This window comes from Poecilia reticulata, linkage group LG2 (genome assembly GCF_000633615.1).
Source record: "Poecilia reticulata strain Guanapo linkage group LG2, Guppy_female_1.0+MT, whole genome shotgun sequence".
Classification (NCBI taxonomy): domain Eukaryota; kingdom Metazoa; phylum Chordata; class Actinopteri; order Cyprinodontiformes; family Poeciliidae; genus Poecilia; species Poecilia reticulata.
The window spans coordinates 24,478,211-24,503,903 of record NC_024332.1 but is presented as its reverse complement, the minus strand read 5'-3'; the positions used below and the strand labels follow the sequence as shown (position 1 = coordinate 24,503,903).

The window sequence follows — 25,693 nt, the reverse complement described above, 5'->3', positions numbered from 1 at the left end:
ACCCGGCCGACCTGCAGCCCTGAAACTAATTACAGATGGTGTGTCTTATCCCAAACAACATATGGCCTCCTTTTGGTCTCTGCGGCAACGAGTGTGGGTCAAACGATTAGAGCAGGCCGCTCAACCTGTAACTGCTCTGGACTCGGAGCAGAGAGGAAGCTGGCACAGAAACAACAGACGGGGGCGGGGGGTTGTTGGACCTCGCCTCGCCTGACAAAAACAGGCAGACGACAGGGAAACCAACCTGAATGGCCTACTTTCAACCCAACCAGAGCAGGTTGAGTTGAAAGTAGGTCCTATATGTTAAAGTACACTTACTCTGCGAGTCAAGCTTCTGTTTAACTAAATCTAGGTAAAACACAACCAAGGACAATCCAGAATGCTAAACACTTATCTAGAAACAATTTGGTTTTCTCAGAACAAACCACATGGCATGCTGCAGGTGCACACGTTTTGATGCATAGGTCAGTACACAAGAGTTTTATTTAAAAAAAAAAAAAAAAAAAAAACTGACTGAAAATTAACACTGTGGATTGTTCATAATGAAATCAGAACATTTTAGTCTGGCCAGATCCTCTTCATGACTGATATTGGCAAGTTTTCCTGCAATCTAAGCGTTGTCATGTCATCACATGCAGCCTTCAGTGTTTTTGCTGGATAACGAATAAAAGTGAAAGAAAAATTTCCAGGAATATTGATACAAAATTAGCTAACAAACAGAAAAACCTAGCATAATATGGTCTTCTCTTAATTGACAAACTATATCTGAAGTGAGTTTTATTCATTCTACCGAAAGGTCTGGTCAATAGATTGATATTAAATAAAATTGTGGCATATTAAAAATCATAGAATATGTGTACTGGATCTAAAGTTTTAAAACTCCGCTGTCTATGTATCATAAACTATATCAGATGTGTCGGTCAAAGCCACGAAAAACCTGTTTTATGTTTTGCCTCTTTTTTTCTCCTGGACATGCAGAAAGCATCGCGATATTTAGTCATCAGACCACAGGCCTGAGGTTACAGAGGTGATATCTCGCGCTACCTGAACAGTCGGAGTCTCATTCCGCCACGGTCCAGCCTGCCGGGAGGGGGTTTCTGCTGAACAGCTCTACATTAGTCTTTTCATTTGGAAATAGAACTGAAAGTTTATATTTGTAACGATCAACTTTTTTTATTTATTTAAAGTAAATCAACAGGTCTACGTTATTTTACATTTATTCGTCGTAATTTGTAGAGGAAAAAAACAGCTAATTTTGCCGTTTGAGATCAGCCGGTAGTGCTAACAAAGAAATTGTTTCTCTTCAGTAATAATCCCCCACTATTCTCTTTAGTTATGAGTCATGTGGTCGTTGATAATCCACACGGTCTAGATCAGCAGGTGAGTAATTTCAACTTGTTCTTATTTCTTTCGGGAAGTTTGAGAATTTTTGTCCTGTTAACCTTAGTTTCGACTGAGAAAAGAGGGGAGCTAGTCAAGCTAAGCTAACGCAGCCTGCTAAAATGGAGGCTGTAGTCACAGTGGAGAGGATTGTGATGGCGGAACATGATGTTCCGATGTGCTAGCGAACTGGCCGACAGAAGTCTTCCTTGAAATTATGTGACGACGCTTTTTTAAAATGTAATTTCTTCAACTTTAATATATAAACGTATTCGAATGCCGTTTTGTTTGACCGACTACTGCTTTAAAAACCAATGAAAGCCAGTGGAAAAGTACTAGGTTAGCTGACATTTTAGACCCGGCCGGCATTCTTCTACTACACAGAGCGGCGCAGCTAATGAGGCCTGCTCAGCCTGAAACGTGGCGCAGGAAAAAATGTTGGCGTCGGGGTTTAAACATCCACGAACGACCTATTTCTTCTCCATGACGTGTATTTACACATTTTCCCCAAATAAATATGGTTACACCCATTTGGTAAAGTTATTATTTGTGTAACATTTTATTTAAATATTTTCGACATTTTTATCCGATTATTTAACACCGCAAATCGCACTTTGACGCTCAATGGGCGCTTTGTAGCGCTCGTTCCCTTGACCTAAATGCGTATATCTTGTTGAGTTCCTTTTAACGGTGAAGTTACAGCGACAAAACTACTAATTTCCTAAAAACGAAGTGTTGACTGACAGAAGTAGTAAACACGGCAAACGGAAGCCGTTTTGGTTACTAAACTCATAAACGGGTGTCTAACATCTCTTGAAAGATTTGTTTCTTCATCTCGAGGGAGACCAAAAAAAATGCGTAGTCAGCTCCAAAGTTCAAAAGCTCAGCTCGGCTACATTTCTGTTTTGATGCCGACTTATTTTAACTGGGTCAGTTTGAATTTGTTTAGTAAAACTAAGTTGCACAACATGTAATGTTTGGATTATTTTATTGTGGGCTTTAGTGCTTAGTTCTTACCTTTCTTAAAATGAAAGCCAGTATGCCAGTCAGCTTCATCATCATACACACTGTTGACAGCCTGAGATTTAAAATATTCCACTATAATATGCTCTGCTTCCTTAGTGAGGCCATATTAGTAAGAGGTTGCCATTTTGGTTTCCATCAAAGATGATGATCTTTCCAGTTAGTTTGCCATCCTTCTTTTTCATCTCATTACAGTAAAAGGAAATGTGACTTGCTAAACATTTAGAATACAAAAATGAGTTTGATTTGAGCGTTTTCATAACCATACTCGGATGTTTTCACCACCAACACGCTGATAATCTGCCACTATTTTAACTTTTCCATTATTTTTGTTACTGTTACAGTATTTTAATTGTTACACAAGAGTTTTCCTAGCAGTCAGTATTTCCATGAATTTTATGGTTGGTCATAAAAATGTTTATATTGTGCATGTGATTTCATTTACTTGAAAACTTTGAACTGTACTCGGTTAATGTGAAACATGGCATTAAAAGGAACCAAACTCATAATTCAGGTCAATGGATTTTTAAATTTGTTTGTTTTATAGTGACAAAGCACATTAATGACAGGGATTAAATGTTGTATTATCAACGGCTTCCTCCTGTACTTATGAGAAACAATCACATTCTTAATTGGTTTTATTTTTCACTTGTAGCTTGCTGCCCTAGACTTGAACCCTGACGGTCAAGGCGGAGGAACTGGCAGTAAGTAACAACTTCAACTGTTTATTTTTTATGAATATCACTTTTTACGAAGTACTTTTTTCAGCTTTTAAATTGAAGGAAAAATGTTTGCAAAACGAGTACCGATGCATTTTCTGCTATGGGATGTTCATAGTAGAAAATGATGCAAACATAGCAGTTTCCAACACAAGGACAAGAAAAAAGTACCAATTGCTGATACTTTTAGTATCCGTCTTTAGTGGAAATTCAATGTAGAGAAATTAAACTCCTAAAAAACTGCAATTGTTGCACCTATATTTAAAAGAAAAGAAAAATTTGTTCAGCCTGTTTTTAACTCCAGGAAGCCACAGGTTGCAGTGGCCTGGACCAGAGCAACACATCTGAATCAGATGAACGGCTCAACACTGAGGAAATGTATTAAATTAATTCGAGTGTGCTGAAGCAGGACGAACAAAGGGTCCAGTGTGGTAGCTCAGGAGGACTGAATGTAGGGTTAATAATCTAATTTTTAAAATCTTTTTCACACTTCCGTAGATCCCCATGTATTCACTAATTTTTCTGTGGAACATAACCTGAAATTCTTCATTGAAAAGTCTGATTTTTTTCAGAGCATATCTGAAATATTTTAATGAAAATGCAGCTTGGGAAGCTGATTTTCCCTCAGTGCAGTGCTAGTTGACATGCTATTGGCTGGTGTTTCGCAAAGCAGCCAATCCAGGAGCACTTTTTAATTCCCCTTGGTGTAGATTGGCTGATAAGGAAGGCTGTAGGTGTTGGCTTCTGCAGTAGCTCCAAGACGGCGTGCACTGTGCGCATTACTGCATTTAAAGGCATAGTTGGTGTTTGAAGTATTAAAATAGGCAGAGGTTTCAAAATATATCAAATGGGATTCTTTTTAAAACAAAAGTAGGGATTTTGTTTTTTAAAGTGTCCCAGTGCTCACCAGTGTGTTCTCTCTACCCAGGACGCTACATTCCACCTCACTTGAGGAACAAAGATGCTGCAAAAAACGGTGAGTTTGTCGAACGTTGTGCCCGGCCCCCGAGAAAAATCGTAACAAGTTTGATGTGTAAGTTCTGTTAATAAGAAAAGCCCATCAGAGCATGGTAAAAGCAAGCACAATTGAGAACAGATCAGAGGCGTTCAGCAGTACGTTTTAGTAACGTATTGATCTTTACCTGTCAAGCCAAAGACACCAGTTGTCTTTTGTCAGGTTTAAAATGTACTGAGGAACCTTTCCATCGCACAGAACGAACAGAGGACGCTGTGCGGAGTGCGTTTTCTTTCTGTGCTGGACGGGTTTTCGGTGCTCACAAAGTAGGTCAAGTGGTATCGTATGTCAGCCTGAGCCTTCAGGTTTCACCCCAGACTGCTCCTACACGTGAGGATGGGGCCAATTCACTTTCATTTAGCTCAGCTATTGAACAGAAACATTTTGTCCCTCGAACTTCAAGCTCTGGCTCATTCAGTCTCATGTGAAAGACGGTGCTAGCTGCAGGCAGCTCTGATAAAGGCTGAAATTGGGACTGTCATATTTTGAGATTAAAGCAAGCTAAAAGTCATGGTACTGTGTGGTTGCACACTTGACCCTTTTCCCCCTTTTTTTTGTTTTGTTTTTTACTCTCTTATTCCACAGCAGGAAATTCTTATTCCGCTGGTAAACAGTGCGGTTATTCAGTGGCACCAGTAAATTTCTGTAAGTCCCTTCTGTCTGCTTTTGCTGAGGGCAAATGGCATTTAGAGATGCATGAAATAACAATTTCACACACCAATAAAGTGAGTTTGATGGGAGGAAGGTTTAAAAACTATTAATTTATTATTAGAGATGCACCAATCCAGTACTGATATCAATCCTGATGAGGAAGAAAAAAAATTATCTATGACGATGCGCCTTTTCCGTAAGGGCAGATCTACTCAGCCTAACTCTATGCTTTGTGCTCTGAGTGGCATCACGCTTCATGTATTCAACACTATATTAAGAATTCCTCTGTTGAACCATTTGAAAGGTTTGTTGCACTTGATCACATGTATGACCAAGGTAGTCAGTTTCTTTACTATTTTCCATTTTCTGTTCTCTTAATTGCAGTGAGTGAACAAATTAAAAGTTTTTTTTCACTCGCTTGTTTGACCAAGCAAGTTGGTGTGTTCAAGTGTTGCTGTACTGGTGTAGTTATTTAAAAAAAAGTAATTTGGTACATTTAAGTAAAATAAATAAATAAAATTGCTTTAAGTCGGCACTTTTTTCTGTACCAGCCAATACTAATCCTCAAATATCGATATAAAAAGGGGGAAAAAACAGTGGATCGGTGCATCCCTTTAACTTGACTTAATTGTTGTGCTTCTCTTTGCTGAAATGCTTGCAGTTGAAGCTATTTCTAAGGCAAGATATTTGTCATTTAATTATTGGCTACCTTTTCCTTAGTCCTGGTTTTTTTTCCCTTATGGACAATATGGATTCCCCTCCCCCTCTTCATGCATATAAATATTGATGTCGTTTATCTCACCTTCAATGGTCTTCAAGATGCCCCTAAGCAGTGCCCCCAACCATGGCAGGCTGACTGCCAGCCAGCACAGGGAGCTAGCTGTCCTACAGGATGGGATGACTGTACCATGGGTAACTACTGTGCAAAGTCAAAGCCAACACTTAAAAACCTGCATGAGCCAGTACTCCCTGAGGGTGGGGGCGGGGAGTGGCAGATCTTAAAGCCTGCTTCCCTACTTTTTACTCAGGTTACCCAAGACTGGCCTCTCAAGAGCTTGCCTTTTACCATGCCTACAGTGGCGGCTGGCGAAACCGATGCGGTACACTTTGACCTCCGCTTGCATGCTGTCCCATCTACCCGTTGGCACACTTTGACAGTGTGTGCAGCTAGCATAGTTAGCATAGTTGCTAATGAGCGTGATGATGCTGCATGTCAGCGATGCATTGGGTTACCCCACATCACCTGACAGTTTACTGACAGTTTACTCTGTAGGCAGTGAAAGGGATGCAGAGCTGGTTTTAGTAGAATCTGGTTGAATCTGCTGCCATCAACCTGTGGAGTTGGACCCATTTTATTTAGCAAAACTACACCAGAATCCTGGATTCAGCTCTGCTTCGACACATCCGGGTTAAACGGATGGTTCAGGATTTTGTATAACTTTTCAACAGGAGGCAATCAAGTTGTTTGTTGGAGCAGGAAAGCATCCAGAAGTTACTATACAGAGGGAGCAGACCGGAGAGGCAGACCCCTGCTCCAGTAATGCATCCCCACCACCTTCTTCAAACTCAACAAAAAATGGTGTTCAGTTAATTTGAACACCAATTTCTGCTGGTTTACGCAGCAAGAACTTTTCATTTGTGCCGCTCTCATATTAATGTTCCATTTTTCCAGTGGTCATCAAGGGTCAGCAAGATGCTACAAAATCAAATAAAATGTGTCTCTCAACTATGCTAATGTGTGCAGCAAAATTATTTGTTTGTGCCATTATAATTTGTAAGCTTAAAAAAGAAAAAAAAAAGTTTGCAGAGATCAACCTTGTGATGGTTTGTGCAGCAAAATTATTCTGTAGCACAGCTGGTTGGTCACAGATTGGCTTGATTTTGTGAATGTTGACCTGTAACCTCTGGAAACATTCATTAATATCCTTCCAATTATTATTTTTTTAAATCCACTTCAAAAATCTGAACTTGAAAAATATCCAATAACAAATCCTAGGTGGCTAATTTATTTTGACACATTTTAGTTACTGATTGTTTCTGATTATTCCCATGAACTCTTAAAACTTTAAATCAACATGATCGCTAATAGCTGCCTAATGTTTCAAACATTTTATTAATTTCTCAACCTGAACTTTCAGTCAGCTTTGCCTTGAACACAGACTTCTTTGGCTCATCAGTGTCTGACCGGGCATTGTGATCGCTTGTGTTGGCCATCTCTGTTGTGGGCTTACTAAAAGGCTTGTCGTGTGCTTACTAATGGTTTCCACAATGGAGGATTTTGTTGACTCCCGGGTCTAAAAGTCTTTTATCTTCAACAAAAGACCTTGGAAGTCTGCCAAGATCCGTGTGGCTATTCTGCTTTTGATATTTGGGCTGAGGACGTTTCGGCAGAACGCTCAGACTAACGGTCGTCGTTCCTCATTTACCTGCTTCAGACCTGAAGTGTGGCCACCAGCGGGAGCAATGGCTGCTGAAATTGGTGCTGCACAGTAATATTTACTCTGTTGTTAAACAATAGTGTCAAAGGGGCCTGTTTCTACCTGCCTGCTTTGGTATGTTGTCTGCAGTTCAGTTGTGATGGACCTAATTAAACCTACTGTGTGTATTTGAAGTGTTAGCAACTGGATATAAAACCATTTCTAAACCTAGTTTTTTTTTTTTTTTTTTTCCTTTTAATGTGAAGATTCACCTGGATGGGACGGAGGACGCACCAACGGATTTGTGAATGGTTTCCATGACAACCGTACAAATGGGGGTTTCGGAGGGCGCGGACCCCCTCGCAATGACAGAGGTGGGCGTGGCGCTTACCGTGGTAACAGGGGCGGAGGCTCGTTTAATCAACCATTGCAAAATGCAGGTGGGGAATTCCTGTTCTCTTAAATATCTAACTGTAGCCGAAGGTGTAGCGTAGCGTTAGCCGTAAGCCCTCCCCCCACCCTTTTTTTTTTTAAAGTGTCTGTTTACATTCTCTTGATAGTAAGCATGCATTTTTAAACTTGCATCCCAGTCTATTAGCTGTGAGGATAGGTCAGGAGTGACATAAATTGACGGTTTAACAGGACTTTTGCTTTAAGGAAAACACACAGCTCCAGCCTTGGTAAGCAGCAGACATCACTGGATGTCTGACAGCTGATTGTGCCAGAACAGTTTCAGAGTTCGTCAGTGACGGCGTTTCGTTTCCCTCGTCGCAGGGTTTGGAGGCTACGAAAACAAAGACGGAGGCTGGGGAGGAGCCCCTAGAGACGCCGCCTACAACAGCTTTGGAGGACGCAACGATCGGTCCAAGTCTGCGTTCTTCAACGACCGTGGGTCTGGCTCCAGAGGAAGGTGTGTGTGAGACACTTCTGAAAGTCTTACAGCAACCCTGAAATACGTGAAGCATTCAGACCATCAGAGATTTTATCTTCAGTTTTACATCTAGGTGTCATTTGTGCAGAAAAACCGTTCCAAACAAGTCACTGATGCTAAATTTCATTATAGCTTGGGGCTGAAACAAGTAATCAAGATGAATCAATTATTGAAATGTAGTAATTGCTAGCTGGCGTGTACGGACTCTCAAATACAGCATTCGTTGAAAGAACAGGGCAGTAATTAAGCCGACACTGAACAAAAATTTATATATTTTGGATTTAAGATGGAAAAACCTTGTCTGTAAATATGACCTTCAGGTGACAGTTTTAGCTTCATTTGGTTAAAATTCTGCCATTAAACGAAACTTAAGAACCTTTTCCATCCCATTATTAACTGGTTAATCAATCAATCAGGATTATCTGCATCTACTTCTCTGCCTTAGCTGCAGATGCTTTTACAATTGATCAAGCATATGCTAAAGGAAAAGTTGACACATTTTAGGCACTAAACTTTTTTTAAAAGTAATTTTACAACTTTTATGTATTTTTACAGTTTTAAATTTAAGTGGTTAAATGGTTTGTTTTAGCCGATTGTCAGTATAATCTATAAAATACTCACTTTCTAAAACAATAGTTTGCTGCAGCAGCATTATATTGCCACATTTAAACGGAACATTTGCATCTGTTCCAGATACGAGCGTGGGGGGTTCGGTGGCGGTGGGAACAGCCGCTGGGTGGAGGACTCCAGAGGAGAAGATGACTGGTCCAAGCCTACTGCACCCAATGAGCGTCTGGAAAAGTAAGCGACATTAAGCTCATGGTTGGGAATAATCTGTATGTTACAATCAGACTAATCCTGACTGTATCCTGTTTGCAGCGAGCTTTTCTCTGGAAGCAACACAGGGATAAACTTTGAGAAATATGACGATATTCCCGTGGAGGCGACTGGAACCAGCTGCCCACCACACATCGAGAGTGTAAGTGTCCCTCATCGTCTCTGTTCCTGTTTTTAGACAGAGCCTGGTGACTAATGACTGTTTCATTGTGCAGTTTCATGATGTGGACATGGGGGAGATCATCATGGGGAACATCACCCTGACCCGCTACACCCGGCCCACTCCGGTCCAGAAGCACGCCATCCCCATCATTAAGATTAAGAGAGACCTGATGGCCTGCGCCCAGACGGGTTAGTGTCCCTGATCCCGAACGGGTTAGCGTTTAGTGTGACTGGTTAGCGTCTCTGGTGTTCCTTACAGACAGTTGAAGTAAAAGTTTGTCGTCTTAAGATGGTTGGTGGTTTTTGTTTGATCTTTATTTAATGGAGCCCATGTGTGTTTCAGGTTCTGGTAAAACTGCTGCTTTCCTGTTGCCGGTTCTGAGTCAGATCTACACAGAAGGGCCAGGAGATGCTCTGCAAGCCTCAAAGAACAGTGGACAGGTAAAAACAATAATCCATGAAGTTGTAATCATTCCACACGGTGTTGGGTTGGTCCTGAGTTTTCCTCCAACCTCCAGGAGAATGGACGGTACGGCCGTCGTAAGCAGTATCCCATCTCCCTCGTTCTGGCTCCAACCAGAGAACTGGCTCTGCAGATCTACGATGAGGCCAGGAAGGTGAGTTTGGAGCTAACAAATCGTTCTTCAGTTCTTATTTTTCACTGCCATGTGAAATCACAAGACCTCCTGTTGGTTCCTGGTGTCCAGTTCGCCTACCGCTCCCACGTGCGTCCCTGTGTGGTGTACGGCGGCGCCGACATCGGGCAACAGATCCGGGACCTGGAAAGAGGCTGCCATCTACTGGTGGCCACACCAGGACGTCTGGTGGACATGATGGAGAGAGGCAAGATCGGTCTGGATCATTGCAAGTTAGTATCCAACTCGCTGGGATGTCGAAAGATCAAACGTTTGAATTCAAAGGTTTGACCCCGGGATCTATCGGTGACTAAATGTTGAATCGTGTCTGCAGCTACCTGGTTCTGGACGAGGCTGACCGCATGTTGGACATGGGCTTTGAGCCGCAGATCAGACGCATTGTGGAGCAGGACACGATGCCGCCCAAGGGCATCCGCCAGACCATGATGTTCAGCGCCACCTTCCCCAAAGAGATTCAGGTGTGTTTTCATGACAGCAGCATTACAGTGTCGCTTTGGCGGTGCGTTCAATGAGTCTGGTCATCTCATTGTTGGCTGCTGTTGATCTCAGATCCTTGCTCGTGACTTCCTGGAGGACTACATCTTCCTGGCAGTGGGGCGCGTCGGTTCCACATCAGAGAACATCACGCAGAAGGTTGTCTGGGTAGAAGAGAACGACAAGAGGTCTTTCCTTCTGGATCTGCTCAATGCCACAGGTAAAAAAAAAAAGTTTTCTTCAGTCATCAAATGAAAACGGTTGCATCTCATTCTGTTCAAGTCTGCAATGCTAAGCTAATGTCGGACTCTGGCTGCAAGGTCTAAAGATATTTCCGCCAGAAAGCTAAGCCTGGTGGTTGGGGCGCTAAGTCGGTCTCATTAAGTTCCTGTCATGTTTTTGAGTTAAAAAATGTTTAAAGTCAACAGGAAATTTGAAAATATCACTTGATAATTATGTATTATTGAAAGATTAGTGCTTGAATATCGGCTATAAAGTCTTACAAAATGCAAACAAAACCTAAAATAAATAGCGGTGCTTAGACTGGTGGGTGCCCGAGTAAAGCCTGGTGGCCCGCCAGGCTTATAATACATTGGGGGAAACCCTGCAGGAACATGACCAGCCTACAGAAAGCTTTGCCTCATACCAGAGGCATGTAGCTTTATTCATATTCCTAGGAATTTGATTCAGTGTTTGGTCTTATGCGTAGAAATACAATCTAAACTGAATTGAACTGGGTTTATCTTGTAGCTCTGATACTAATGAACTTATTTAGCACCTCCAGATGTTGTTTAAGGCCTGCATGCCTGGCTATGGGGGAGGAGGAAGGTTGGCTCTGGAGTGAATGCTAAGATGACTATTTTTCAGTTCTTTTTACTGGCTTGCATAATTAAATATCTGAATTTTAATCCAATAATCAGACGCATAGCAGACATTATGAAACCATTTAAGTAATCTTGGGGATTTTTGATGATCAGTAAAATTTAAAACTCCAATACCTGTTTCAGTAAAGAGGAATTTATCACCAGGGCTTTAATAATCTTCCTGTTGCGTCCTCAATGATGTCTTCAGTTCCTGCTTCTGTAAGACTCGTCCAGGTTATATTTCCGTACTTGCTGCATGCGTGTGGATTCCTAGTATTTCAAAGCCCACTCATGTGGCTTCCTCATGGCTCCCCAGGTAAAGACTCCCTGACTCTGGTGTTTGTGGAAACAAAGAAAGGAGCCGATGCTCTGGAAGACTTCCTGTACCGCGAGGGCTACGCCTGCACCAGCATCCATGGAGACAGATCTCAGAGGGACAGAGAGGAAGCTCTGCACCAGTTCCGCTCTGGACGCTGCCCAATCCTGGTGGCTACAGCTGTAGGTTACCCATAGTTGCGTTGTATTTCTCTAAATGTAATCATTCCTGAGTTGTTTTGCCAAAAAACTGTTGCAGTTGCATATACTTCCTGCTTGACTTTGAGCTTGTAAGGACACAGAGCCAACTGAGGAACACCAAATAAATGTCCTTCCTTCTGTCCAGGTGGCTGCTCGAGGTCTGGACATCAGCAACGTGAAGCACGTGATTAACTTCGATCTGCCCAGCGACATTGAGGAGTACGTTCACCGTATCGGCCGTACGGGACGTGTGGGCAACCTCGGTACGATCCCGCTCTCAGTAGCTTAAAATGATCTCTGCTTTAAAGGACGGCGGTGTAACATAAACTTGTGGACTCTTGCTCAGGTTTGGCCACGTCGTTCTTTAACGACAAAAACAGCAACATAACCAAAGATTTGCTGGACATCCTGGTTGAGGCCAAGCAGGAGGTTCCTTCCTGGCTGGAGAGCCTGGCCTACGAGCACCAGCACAAGAGCACCAACCGCGGACGTTCCAAGAGGTAACACCCCAATATCTGGTCCCAGGTCAATTCTGCCAGTAAGAGGTCAAAATGAAAATAATTCATAGAAAATCAGACAAAAGAAATTTTTTTCCAAATCTGTTTGATTCGGTGTATAAAACTGAAACTGTGAAACTTAAGCAAAACTGCAGGTGTGTCTGTATTTTTGGTTCAAACAAGCTTGTTCTTCATTCAGTCCATGAAGTACCCAGAGGTTTTACTAAAGAGTAGTGCAACTTCAAAATAAAATTGCTCAAAAGTAATAAGTACCATGTAGTAAAAACACGTTTCCTAGAAGCTGCTAAACTAGTTGCCTCTGTTCTCATGTTCAGACTGACTAAATCTGATGTCTGTCTGGTTCCTGTGTGCAAACGTTTATTGGTTTCTCTCCAGCAGGTTCTCTGGTGGTTTCGGAGCCAGAGACTACCGCCAGGCATCCGGTGGCTCCGGAGGCTTCAACAGCAACCGCCCAGGACGCAACGCTGGCGGTCACGGAGGAAACCGTGGCTTTGGTGGTGGAGGTACGCAAGCTAATGTGGCTCGGCTTTAAAGGGGCAGCATCATGTAAAATCTAAAAAAAAAAAAAAAAAAAAAAAAAAAAATTCTATGTTCCCTCAAAAACATGGCTAGTGTTGCCATGGTTCTTTCATTCTTTTGCCCTTTAATCACTCATGGCAACCATTCAGCTGTTCAAAATGCCTGGGTGGACATTGCTAATTGTTTCTGGCTAGTCTGAAGGAGCTAACACCTGGTGGAACCGTCCATCCACTGAACTTATCCCAGCTGCTACTCAGAACAACGCCGGTAAAAACGTTAAAGGGTTAATAGAGGAGCAAAGTTGTGATGACTTCGTGAGGACGGAGTTTCACAGAGACCCAATTTTGAGGCGTTAAGTTATATTTACTTGATATTTATATCAAATAAATATAGTTGACATAAATAGCATTTTTATAACATCTAAAGTTACTTGACTGTTATAAAATGCCTCTGTGCCTGGAAAATGCATAAAGCTGCCCCTTTAAGGTGTTTTTGTGCTGCCTTGACTTTCACCTTTCCGTTTCCCAGACTAGTCGGTTCCTCTGACCTGTCCTGACTTTCTCCTCCCAGGTGGCTTCGGCGGCAACTTCTACAGCGACGGCTACGGTGGAAATTACAACCACTCTGGTAGTGTAGATTGGTGGGGGAACTAAACACCATAGGAACAGGTTGTCATGCCAACCTGCTGGAAACCACATGTTAACCTAAGCCAGACCATAACAAACCCTCCCCGTGTAGCTCCACTGACAGACAGTACATTACAACCCCAGTTCTCTGCCACCGGCTTCTTTCCCCCCGAAAGGAAGCGCAGCACGACGCAAAGAAAATCACCAGCACGTGCCGACCGCCAGGGGGCGCCGCAGAGATTTTGCACACCTCAGAGCGAGCATGGATGCTTACATGCACTGTCCGACCGCAACCTCGGACTTTTCATCGTTCAAAAAAAGTATTTTTGTTCTCACTGCGGGGCCCGCCACCCCGCAAACCGGGTAACCTGAGGATTATTTGTATGTTGATGTACTGTGCCTTTTTGAATTTAACCAGGAAATATATGTTGTCATTTCACCAGATGAACATGGCCAAGAGCTCAAAATTTGTTTTAAAGATTTAGTTTGGAAAAAAAATGGTTGTAAAAAAAAAAAAAGAAAAAAAAAAAAGAAACTAGAAAAGTTGAAATAAGCTTGGACTTAAACCTTGGCAAACTCTTGGGTGTTGTGGCTCTTGGAGTCATGATTCCATTTGAACCTCAAATTTCTAACATCATGTAGCCTTTTTCTATTGTCAAACAGCTAATGGAGCCATGAGTTTCTCTAAAACTGGGCCACTGTGTGAAGCTGCCGTTTTAATCCGAAAGGGGACAAAGTTCCATTAGTGTTTTCTTTTTTCTTTTCTTTTTTCTGCTCACTCTATCCTGGACAGGCTCTGTTTAGGGACATGGTCATCTTTTTCTTTTCTTTTTTTTTTGATTTAGCCATTCCTGACGTAATCTTAAGAAACACAGCAGTCGTTAAGCTCAGTGCCAACAATCGCTGAGGTAGAAAAACCAAGAAACCAATGCTGGAACTCCACGCTTTCTGATAGACTTGACAGTGTTACGGCAGCTAGTCTGTTACCAAGCGCTAGCTACTTAAAAAAAAAAGAAAACAGTGAACGGTGTTTTTTGTTGCTTTTTACTTGAGACGTTCTCGGAGCAGGCGTATGCAAATTACTTTTGGAAAAACCCCAGTCAGGTTTTTGTGAATCGTTTCTCTACAAAAAAAAGGTGTATCGAAGCAATGCCTGCCATCTTGAAAGTGAAGTTCAAAATGGCTGCACAAAAGGACCACAACATTGGGTATTTTACGCTTGCAAGTGTTTTTGTTTTTTGGTCAAGGGAGAAAGGACACGTGATCTTGAGTCGCAGGCTTAACTTAATTACTAACATTTTTCTCTTTTTCAAGCTGCGTTGGAGGCGTGGTTCATCGTTAGGAGACGGGACATTGGAGTAATCACTGAGGTTTTCAAATAACCAGCAGGAAAAATGGGTGGGTGGGGGTGGTCTACGTTGGGGAGCAGCACTCCAACCACACGGGACGGGGGCGGGGTGGGTGGGTGAGGGCGCGGGGCGAGACTTTTTTCAGTGCACCGCCGTTTGGTTTACACACAAAACTGAAGGTGGCCAAAGATCGGAAGGTGTCCTACCTTCTGTACGGAACATTTAGGTAGTATCAGGAAAAAAAAAAAAAATTTCGGAGCAGCTTTTCCTCTGGAAGAGGAGCAGGAGTCAGATACGGAATGCTCCCCAGTCCTCATCAGGTGTGATGTGCCTTGAAACCTTTAATTTTTTTCTTTTCTTTCAATCTGAAAAGCGGATGCACTGACAGTATTGAGAGATTGAATGGTGCTACTTGATATGTGTGTAGGCCCTCGTACATCGAGCCCATCGAGTTTTACTAAAGTTGTTTTATTGCACATCTAGAGTTTTATATAGATGTCTCTGATATGTGTCCTTAAGCTTCCAAATATTGTGTGAGGAGTTTGTGGAGAGAGAGGGGGGGGGAGGAGACCCACAAAAAAAAAAACGCAGCTTGTTTACAAAGGGGGAAGGGTTCTCAACGTTGAAATCCAGGATTTATTTGGGACCAGGGGGATTTAGCAGTCTGGGGGGGGAATTTAGCCATTTGCACAGATTTCTAGATTCTACTTTTGCTGCTAGTTTTGTGTAATTTATTAAGCATTTTTGACAAATATTTATTTTTGTAAGCCTCTAAGTGATTCTTTGAAAGTTTCAGAAACTTGACCAAAAGACAGTACAAAAAACACTGGCACTTGAATGTTGAATGTCACCTGTATGCGTGAAATTTATATATTTCGGGGTAGTGTGAGCTTTTTAAATGTATACAATCCATTGGACTCAGTTTCTAATATCCACAGCTGTTTCAGAGGCCTCCACATGGCCAGCCATCTATTAGAATTTCCCAATTGGTCATCAAAATTCAAAGTGGATTTGAGCAAACATGCCAAGGTTTGGAGTAAAGCTTTCAAAAGAGCAAATAAATTTCCTAAGCATATCAGTGCAGAAGTGTTCAGATTCTCCAACTGTGTGCATTAATCCTTTAGTCTAATTTGACCTGATTGTTTTGTTTTTATTTTTTTTCTAGTCAATGTCTGGCACATGGCAATCCTTAAAGAAACAAACATGTGGTTTATTCTCCTTGTTGTATTTTTGCATATATGATGCCTCTCGAGTTCTCCGTGGCTGTGGAACAGGTCTTCAGCTCTGAATCTCAACCAGAACCCGAGACTTGTTGCTCAATCTTTAGAGAAACCCCAGAGCTGTTTAGATGTAGACTTTGCTTTTCTGTGTTAGCCTTTAGGCTGCTGCACTGCATGGAGGTGGAGGAGAAGGGGGGAGTACTCGGCTGTGCAACAAAAAAAATGTAAGATTTTACCAAAATAAAATGTTTGAATGCAAAAAGTTTGTTGAAAAATCAAGCATGTTTTCTGAGAAGTTGTTTACTGTAGATGATGCTGAGAAGACTTGTAGCAAGCAGCCTGCTGCTTTGTGTGGCACCAGGCAGACGGGCGGCGAAAATCAGTTTGTGATGGATTGGATGAGCTTCATTTGTTTTGATGAGGAAAAATGCATAAAGATTTCATTTGTACTTTCAACTGTGTCATTTTTGTATTTTTTCCTCAAGGTGATCGGCTTCATTTTTGCACAGTACCATGTAGCTGAGCACATACGCGGTCCGCATCGCAAATGTGTCCAAATCTTCAATATTCCGCTGAAGTTGAAACACAATTTTGCAATTGCGTCTCCATTAAATAAGGATTAAATTAAAACCACGTGACCGATTTTTAAACTCCATAAGTCATGGCAGGTTTACTCATTTCAATTGGATGTATTTGCATTTCAGCATTTGTGATGTTGGCGTCAGTGGAGGCTTCGTTCGAAGGCAATATTGATGATCTGACCATTTTCAAGTAGTATAATGCTAATGGTGAAATACTGCAAGAGCACATTTTCAAAGAAACTAAATTCTAATTGACATTTAACCCTGAATTGGAAAACATTTTATATATTCAAAATAAAGTAAACTGGTCCTTCAAAAACGGGGCCAAGCACCAGACTGAAAACCTTTCATTCAGTTTTTGGTAAAAACAGAAAAAAATGTAAATTGAGCTCGTTTTAATCATGCAATTTATCGCTTATTGCCACAGGCCCACATGTAGAACCTGAAACTCTAAACTGAACAAATGAAAAGTTTGCTTTTGGAAAGTAAAGTTTACAACGATCAAGCGATTCTGCAAACAGGACGTCCCGATTCAACTAGAACCCTGTTCCCTCGACTCTTAACATCAAACCCAACTCTGAGTTCAGACTTCCGAGGTAACCAGAACGCATCGTAAGACTTCAAGGTGGGTGTGCTGTGGTGGCGCAGGGGTTAAGCACAACCCACATATGGAGGCCCTAGTCCTCGACGTGGCTGTCGCAGGTTCGATTCCCAACCTGGCGACCTTTGCTGCATGTCTTCCTCTTCTCTCATTTCCCACTTTCCTGTCAATCAACCATCAAATAAAGGCCACTAGAGCCAATAAAACCTTTAAAAAAATTAATAAAAAAATCTGCCTGTGGAAGCAGAAAATTAAAAAAAAAAAAAAAAAAGACTTCAAGGTCAGAGGCTAAGCTACACCTGCGTGTGTGTGTCCCATCACACACACACAGTGAGCCGTGTTTCATGTAGAGCATCAAGACATCCAAATGTGTCCCAGCAACAGTTGTTGGTCACGTTGCCACCAGTGTGGAGTTGAGGCTACAACTTCTGGATGGCAACATTTAGTCTGAAGGGTCAGCAAAGAAGCTGAGGAAAACCTAAAGGAAGTGGTATTCTGCAGGAAGTACAAATATGGAAGCTTATCCCCTCCCCTACTGTCAGAGAGCTGAATCTCTAATTTAACCTTTTTATATGGCGTTTGTCATTCCAGGTGTGCAGTTGAAATAAATACATTTGAAATGAGACTAAACAAACTTACAAGTAATTTCTCAGCAAGATTTTTGATTGTCAAAAGTTGAATATAGATCTAAAGTTCTAGTTCCACTGGCAGATTTTTTTCATATAACATGTTTTAAGTGAAAAAATCAGTCATGGATGAAATCAGTGCTTTTTATCTATATTAAACTTCTATAATCATTTCAAACCTGCTCCTGCATATTGCAGAAAAGTTCAGTCTGCTCCGGACTCTTGTTGGTGCATCTGGAGCAGGAAAAATGCAAACTAGTGGATTAATATTCCAGTTGAGTGAAAAGCATGTTTTAGCCCACTTTTTGGACGGGCTTTTTTTTTTTTTTTTTTTGCTCACTCTGTGGAGGTCACACTGGCTTTTGTCTGCTGAGCAGGTTTCATAACGGCTGTTTGTGACGCCCACTTCGTATAATTTGTGTGTCATGTTGTGAAAAGCAGGTTATGGAGCCATTAAAGTTGGGTGAAGTCAGAGAGCTCCAACCGCTAATCTGTTTAATAAATTGTATTGATCACCTATTTGATCAGATCACTGTGATCACTAAATTAGAAGCAGCTCGAAGTTTCACGTCTAACTTCATGATGTGTGTGTGTGTGTGTGCGTTAAGTTACATCTGTGATTCTGTGCTTCCATATAAGAGCTCTTTACTTGTGTAATCCCACCAACCGGCCGTCTCCAACCCCATCCCTCCTTCTATCACTCCATCCAGGGGATTTGACGGCCATTAAGCGATAGCTTTTTGGTGTGTTTGCGTGTCCCAACACACACACACACACACACACACACACACACACACACACACACACACACACACACACACACACACACACACAGAGTGAGCAGTGTTTGATGTAAAGGCTCTGCTCCACTTGCCTGGTCGTGCTGCAGAGAGTGGACTGACACGGGACGGACAGGATGGACACACGCATGCGGATCTGGATAGGGAGCTGTGACACACATGGATGCAGCTCTCCAGAAAGGGCTACAGGTATTTCTTTCCTCCCTCACTCCCATCTTCTCCGGTTGCGTCTCTCCCCGCTGATGCTTTCATGAGATATTTGTACGACTCGTTAACAGCTGCTGCTGGTGTTTGTGCGTTTCCAGACCTCCATTAATCCTGGCATGTTCTGGATGAGAGGCGGCAGGAATGACTTCCTTCACTTTCACCGGTCAGTTCCAGCTTCACATCTGATGGCGTCGCTTCTCTGTGTGACGGCTTCGTTCTGTCGGATGACAACAGACTCAAGCAGACGTCAACGTGTGAAACGCTTTAATATGAATTTGTTTTTTATAGCGTCAGCATAATCTCAGTACAAAAGACAAAAATTAACCAAGAGCTAATTGTTTTTAAGAAATGGGCCATTAAGCGGTAGCTTTTGGTTAAATCTGTCCAAGTAAAGTTTATTAACATAGAACATTTCAGACATCCAATGTGCTTTACATGATGAAAATATAATACACTAACCCTTTATGAAAGAAGCAATAAACATTACATTTTGTCAAATGCCTTCATCAAAAAATCATGAGCCAAAAGTACATCTAATATATTAAAAACTCTAAGCAGGTGAGGTTTTAGCCTTGATTTAAAGGAGCTCAGTGTTTCAGCTGTTTTACAGTTTTCTGGAAGTTTGTTCCAGATTTGTGGTGCATAGAAGCTGAATGCTGCCTCTCGTTTGGTTCTGGTTCTGGATGCAGAGCAGACCAGAACCAGAAGACCTGAGAGGTCTGGAAGTTTGATGTACTGTGGTCACAGATGTTCAGTGATTTATTAACTAACAACAATATTTTAAAGTCTATTCTCTGAGTCAGATTTTTAAGTCAGACCTGTGAAGATCCTGTTGCAGTCATCAATGTGACTAAAGGTAAACACATGACTGAGTTTCTCTAGGTCTTGCTGAGACATTTATCCTCTATTCAGGTGATAGAAGGCCAAGTTTGTAACTGTCTTTATGTGTTTCTGAAGGTTCAGGTCAGAGTCCATTACTACCCCAGATGTTTGGCCTGATCTCTTGCTTCTAGCTTTGTGCCCACATGACTCTACATAGACCCTCTTTAGGTCCAAAGTTAATAACTTTACTTTTGTTTCTGTTCAACTGAAGAAAGTTGATCCACACATTGATCTGTTCTAAGAATCTGTTGAGAAGAATCTCATCTAGAGCAGATCCCCAGTTGGAGATCATCCTGATGGACTCCAGCAGGTCTGGTTTTCAACAGGCTCCGGATCTGGGATTGGGGCGGCCATAGAGGAACTTTGAGTTGTGTTTTTCTGCATCCTTATATCATAGAAAAACTAGCTCTAGATAGAATCAAATTCTTATTTACTATCTGGTATTTAAGGGAGCCATGCAGTCTAACAAGGTTAGCCTTTGGAAGTCTCCTCACTCTTCCATGTTTTCTTCATTTATGTTTTTAATCTGTTCTTGAATTTCCTCCGTTAGGGTGTGATGCGTTGTTTGGTAGACCTTGGAGCCTGCTTCATGCTGTCAGGTCCTGATTCGAATGCAACAAAGTGAACTTTTCAGTAAATATATGAGGACAGACATGGCTCTACTTACTATAAAAATAAATGGAACATTTAGCATTGTGAGAAAATTATGTCAGTAAAAAATCTCACCAATGGCCTTCGGACGACACCTCAGATTTACACTGAATTTTGGCTATCAGAGTAAAGGGGCTTGAATACATTTGGATGCTACACTTTGTAGATTTTATCTAGCTGTGCCGGACAGCCAGCTGCCCTGACGGAGCGTCTGCAGGGATTCGGCCTCACTGCCCTGTCTCACCCGTTGCCTTCCAGTCTCCGTGCTGTGCCTGCTGCCTCAGTCGGCGTTGGCGCGGTGGGCGTGCGTCCGGGCCTGCCCGCCGTCCTGCTCCTGCACGCAGGAGAAGAGCTGCAGCGTGCTGTGCGACCGCGCTGGCCTGGCCGAGCTGCCCAGAGAGTTCCCCTGTGAGGCGTCCGCCATCAACCTGGAGAAGAACCGGCTCAAGTTCCTGTCGGAGCGGGCCTTCGGGACCCTGCCCTCGCTCAAGTCTCTGTCTCTGGACCACAACAACATCTCCTTCATCACCCCGGGAGCTTTCAAGGTTTCCTTTTCAGTCGTATTTTAACCACATCTCAATGAGCAACCTGTTTCCAGCCACACGGCTGGGTTTTAAATGTAATTCAATGCAATGAGAATTTGATAGAAAAAGTAGCAGAGGTCGCTGATTGTTGCCCCTTAACCTCGATTGTTGCTCTACAAGTTTACAGGTACAAAGTCTTCACTTAGAATCTATGAAGAATCTAAAACCTCAATTTTTTTGTGTAATTTCTATCAAGAAGTTGTGTAAAATTCCCCATGTCTCATTTCTGCAGCTGTTTCATCCTGGAGTCCAGGTTCCTCCAGGCCGTTCCAGACAACAAATGAACATGGTCATTTATATCTTTTGGGTTTCCTTCCAGAAGCTTCTCCCAGTATTTTCCTGGAGTTCTGGTCCATTCCTCCTGTCAGAACTGGTGGAACTGAGTCCATTCTGTAGCCCGCCTCACTAAGGCGCCTTTTCAGATCTGATAACAACTTGGACTGAGGTCAGGACTTTGTGATGATGGAACCAACACAGTGGCTGCATGACTAGTTTGAATGTTTAGGGTCATTGTCCATTTGGAAGACCAATCTGTGCCCAAGCTTTTACTTCCTGGCTGATGTCTATAGATGTTGCTTTAATGTTTCCATTTAATTTTCTTTCCTATTTTATGAAGCAAACCAGTTCCTCCTGCAGCAAAACATACACTGCCAGCTGGGACGGTACAAGAATGTAACAACGGTCCTTATACCCAAACAGTTTCACTTTGGTTTCATCAGAGTACAGTCCATCCCTCCAGAAATGAAGATCTTTGTCACTGCAGTGTTCATCTGCAAACTATAATCTGGCTTTTTATGTTTCTCATAGAGTAAAGGCTTCCTCCTTGCTGAGCGGCTTTTCAACTAATGCAGTACAAGACAGTTTAACTGTGGATACTATCATTGCCTTACCAGCTTCAGCCAACATCTTCATGAGGTCTTTGGCTTTTGTTTTGGGCTCAATCTGCACATTTCAGAACAGAACCCGTTCGTCTCTGGCACCCAGAACCCGTCACCGTCCTGAGCTTCACGATGGCTGGACGCTCCCATCGTGTTCATACTTGGTAAAAATGTTTGAACAGATGAGCGCGGCCCCTTCAAGCAACAGTAAATTATTCCCAAGGATGAGCCAATCAGGTGCGGTGATTCTGTGATTCTGTTCCTGATATCTTGGCTGCTTTCTGCTGAGTGAGTCCAATTAACTCAAATGGGACAGTTCACCTCTCAGGAGTTTGTGGAAGGAAGCCCAAAAGTCATACATCTTAAGACAGTTATCCCTGATACTGACCAAATATACGTAACCTTTGGAATTAGAGGAAAAATACAAAAAAAAAAGTCTAAAAAAAATTCTCACCAATTTTCTAGCATTTAACAAATATAAGTAATTTTGGTAATTCTAACTCAACTAAATCAAGAAAAGTTTGGTCTGACTTAACTTCAGACTGAGAGAAAAATGTGTTTGTGTCCTTTTACTCAGTGGTTTCTGCTGTAGCTAAGAAACTATTGAATCTAAACAACAACAACACTTAAAAACCTGCATCTTCCAGGGCCTCTCGAACCTGCTGGAGCTGAAAATGGCCCACAACGAGTACATCAGCTACCTTCACACCCGGACGTTCACGGGGCTGAAGAAGCTGCTGCGGCTGGACCTGTCCGACTGCAACCTCTTCAGCATCCCCGACCGCATCTTCATCGAGCAGACCGCCATGACAGAGCTGCTGTGCTTCCAGAACAACTTCCGCAGGATCCCAGGGGCCATCCGGGGCATGGAGAACCTGACGCACATCTACCTGGAGAGGAACAAGATCGAGGCGGTGGCCTACAACTCGCTGCTGGGCCTGGGGAGCCTCAGGTGAGCAACGCCTGCAGGCTTCCTTTACCTTCCTACGAGCGTCTGAATGAAACGGGCGACATGTTTCATTCAGGTAGAATGCAGTTTGTAAAAGAAAAGGAATCCATGTTTCATGTTCCAACCAATTCAACGTCGTACGCTGCTTTATATTGATCTGTCACATGAAATCCACCAAAAACCACCCTGAAGGTTATGATGTGAAAGTAGGTTGGGTGAGGATGTTACCTTAGCAACCCTATTTTGCCACATCACCTTGAACGCCAGAGTATTGTGAGTAAATGAAATGCAGCTGTGAAACACTTGGAAGCAACTAAAACATTTCATAAGAAATTAGAGACTTTGTTTCATGTTCCAGTAAGAAGTGAGGCTTAAACCCCCAAATATGCAGATTATTGAACCACGAATGGACGGAGGGTCTCCGCATTTAGGATTGTTAAACTTTGTAGTCGGAAGATTATTGATCCACAGACGCCAACATGTCCACTGTTTTCCTTCCTCTTTGTCTCAGGTACCTGAACCTCCAGGAGAACCGCATCAATGTGATCCATGACAACGCCTTCCAGGACCTGGTGCGGCTGGAGAACTTCTACCTCAACGACAACCTGCTGTCCGACCTGCCCCGGCTCGCCTTCAAGGGGCTCAGCCGCCTCAAGATGCTCAACCTCGGGGGCAACCAGCTGACCAACGTGTCCAAGACGTGGTTCGGTGACTTGGCGGAGCTGGAGGTCCTGTACCTGGACCGGAACCAGCTGCTGAACATCGAGGAGGGCACCTTCGAGAACCTGACCAGCCTGATCACGCTCCACCTGAACAGCAACAACCTGACCACGCTGCCCCTCAGCGTTTTCCAGCCCATCTACTTCCTAGGTCACCTGTACCTCTTCAAAAACCCCTGGGAGTGCGACTGCGCCCTGGACTGGCTCAAGCAGTGGATGGAGAGCTACAAGCTGGTGCGGGACATCCCGTGCGCCTCGCCGTCCTCCGTGGCAGGCCTGGACCTCAGCCAGGTGGTGTTCCCCACGGCGAACGGCACATGCGTCGACCCCGCCGAGCTCAACCTGACCACAGCGTCGTCAGAGGTGCAGCCCACCACAGAGAACCGCTTCAACAGCCTCATCTCCAAGCTGCTGCAGCAGGAGCTCAGAGAGGAGATGGGGAACGGGACCGAGAGCGCGCGCAACGCGACGCTACCGGAGCCGGAGGAGGGCCAGCTGTCGGCGGGCGTCGGAGGCCGGAGGACGCAGGCCGTTCAGTCGCTGCTCTGCTTCACGGTGACGTGGCTCTTCTGGGGTTTATTCCACGTGTCACATGCTAGACTCTGTCTTTGCTGTACATGAAGAAGAGGACTCTAGCGCCGAGAGTTTTCATATCGCTTCTGAGTTAGAATGTGCTTTTATTTCTCCCAGGAGGTCTGAAGGCTTGTTGCCCTTTGTAAGAGCCTCTGAGTTGGCTTTTGGACGTTCCTCCAGCCGTAGAACGTGTAGCATGTGGAATATGACCTGGCAAGCACTGTTTCTATGGGAACTGAAATCCTTGTGCTCAATATATCCTGAACTTAATGTTTTATGGGGTAGTTTCAAAAAAGTTTTTACCCTCTTATAGAGTTCTTCTCTTTTTGCGTACCTGTCCCGTGAAGCCCTCCCTGATGCCCGACGCTCAGGAAAAGCCAGGCGGTCGTCACGGTGGAGACTATGGTGTTCCGTCAGACCGTCAGTTCCAGAAATCACGAAAAAAAAAAAAAACAATTGTAAAAACGGACACAGGGTCCATTACCACCTCTTTTAGGACAGCAGGAGGATTAAATGTTGGAGATAAAAGTTAAACTGAGTAAAACAAAATGTTTTAATAAAAGAGAAAAAATGTCTTCAGGCTTCATGTGAATAAGTAATTGCCCCATAAGCAATAATGGGGGCATTTAGTAATGATAGCAATGCCATCAAGTGTTTGCAATATCTGGCAAAATTGTTGTAATTCAGCCAAATTCTAGAGTTTTCAACCAATAATGGCTTATTTAAAGGGGCAGTACCATGTTATTTCCAGTCATATAGTGCTATTTTATAAAACAATGAAGTAACTATGTTACCTTTAGTCATTATTTTATCACATATAACTTAAAAGGAATATTTCCTCCTAATTTAAAGACTTGAAATTGGGCCTCTGTCACTTGAAAAACTCCTCCTCTTCCTGAAACTCTGCCTTCAGGAAATCATCACAACATGGCTCCTCTATTAACCCTTTATTATTATTCATTAACATTTTTACCAGTAATACACTGAGTATTACTGGTAATACTCAGCTGAAATGAGCTGAGCAGATAAGCAGGTCCACCAGGTGTTTGCTAATTGCTGCTGGCTAGTCTGAAGGAGCTGAGTGAGGGAGTCACTGGGTCGGGTCGCTCTGTGAGGCAGAAGCTCGGAAACTTAGAAACTGCAGCTCAGAAGAGGAGCTTTGTCCTCGAAGGCGGAGCTAGGTCCACTCAGGAGTTTTGCACAGCTAAATAGTTGCCACGGAGATTAAAGGATTCCTCACACATGCCTGGAAAGAATCAAAGCAACACTCCATGTGTGTTTTGGATGAGGCAATAATTTAACATGATGAAAAAAAGTTGATTTTACATAGTAAAGCCACTTTAAGGTCCTGCCAACAGGATATAGGTCCAAACTTTGACTAGGGCCCTGCAAAATTTCCCTGCTGCACAACCCAAGTGTGTTTGAACTTAAGGTCAGACAGTGTCCTCCAGGATCTTCCAGCCACGGACCATCACACCACCTCCCCTGTGTTTGACTATGCATGATGTTCTCTTTCTGAAATGCTGTGTTAGGAGCAGGACACACCACCAAATACATTTCCCAGAAGTCTCTGGGACAATGGAGGAGTTCATAATTTAAGAAATTGTTTTAAAAGTGACTTAAAAAAAAACAACTCAAACATTACAATTTAAATGTGAATCGTTTAAATATATAAGGGGAGAAATACTTCTACACAGCACTGTCCATAGACATTTTTTGCAGATGGATACAACCAAACCTGCCTGTTAACAGGCTCTTCTCTCTTG

General features: G+C 42.9%; 2 protein-coding genes across 13 annotated transcripts; both read left to right on the top strand.

The window, feature by feature from the left end:
• The first annotated feature begins 1,046 nt into the window (after window positions 1-1,046).
• ddx3xa (DEAD-box helicase 3 X-linked a) lies at window positions 1,047-16,332 on the top strand. Of its 11 annotated transcripts, none has more exons than XM_008437118.2 (21): window positions 1,047-1,380; window positions 3,059-3,107; window positions 4,051-4,098; window positions 4,726-4,782; window positions 5,608-5,700; window positions 5,817-5,888; window positions 7,472-7,645; window positions 7,980-8,115; window positions 8,830-8,937; window positions 9,016-9,115; window positions 9,189-9,324; window positions 9,479-9,576; window positions 9,654-9,752; window positions 9,843-10,003; window positions 10,105-10,249; window positions 10,341-10,485; window positions 11,445-11,626; window positions 11,790-11,907; window positions 11,991-12,144; window positions 12,538-12,665; window positions 13,252-16,332. In XM_008437118.2, the coding sequence occupies exons 1-21, from the start codon at window positions 1,336-1,338 to the stop codon at window positions 13,332-13,334; spliced, it is 2,331 nt and encodes a 776-aa protein (XP_008435340.1). In that variant the 5' UTR covers window positions 1,047-1,335; the 3' UTR covers window positions 13,335-16,332. The 11 variants fall into 11 exon arrangements, with proteins under 11 accessions (XP_008435340.1, XP_008435358.1, XP_008435348.1 ...); XM_008437136.2 differs by having other exon boundaries at window positions 4,723-4,782; window positions 7,472-7,579; XM_008437126.2 differs by having other exon boundaries at window positions 4,723-4,782; window positions 12,541-12,665.
• Window positions 16,333-18,553: 2,221 nt separating this feature from the next.
• nyx (nyctalopin) lies at window positions 18,554-25,037 on the top strand. 2 transcript variants are annotated; one of them, XM_008437183.2, is made up of 5 exons: window positions 18,554-18,673; window positions 18,790-18,854; window positions 20,483-20,769; window positions 22,334-22,638; window positions 23,147-25,037. In XM_008437183.2, exons 2-5 carry the CDS (start codon window positions 18,833-18,835, stop codon window positions 23,973-23,975), a joined length of 1,443 nt encoding a protein of 480 aa, XP_008435405.1. In that variant the 5' UTR covers window positions 18,554-18,673; window positions 18,790-18,832; the 3' UTR covers window positions 23,976-25,037. The 2 variants fall into 2 exon arrangements, with proteins under 2 accessions (XP_008435405.1, XP_008435411.1); XM_008437189.2 differs by having other exon boundaries at window positions 18,763-18,854.
• Window positions 25,038-25,693: the final 656 nt, after the last annotated feature.

Excerpts from the sequence above, each read along its gene's own strand:
- nyx (XM_008437183.2), top strand. The coding sequence starts at position 18,833 with ATGACTTCCTTCACTTTCACCG. Across the intron at positions 18,855-20,482 it reads GACTTCCTTCACTTTCACCG|TCTCCGTGCTGTGCCTGCTG; the intron begins GTCAGTTCCAGC and ends GTTGCCTTCCAG. Across the intron at positions 22,639-23,146 it reads CTGGGCCTGGGGAGCCTCAG|GTACCTGAACCTCCAGGAGA; the intron begins GTGAGCAACGCC and ends TCTTTGTCTCAG.
- ddx3xa (XM_008437108.2), top strand. The coding sequence starts at position 1,336 with ATGAGTCATGTGGTCGTTGATAATCCACACGGTCTAGATCAGCAG. Across the intron at positions 5,889-7,471 it reads CGGCTGGCGAAACCGATGCG|ATTCACCTGGATGGGACGGA; the intron begins GTACACTTTGAC and ends TTTAATGTGAAG. Across the intron at positions 12,666-13,251 it reads CCGTGGCTTTGGTGGTGGAG|GTGGCTTCGGCGGCAACTTC; the intron begins GTACGCAAGCTA and ends TTCTCCTCCCAG.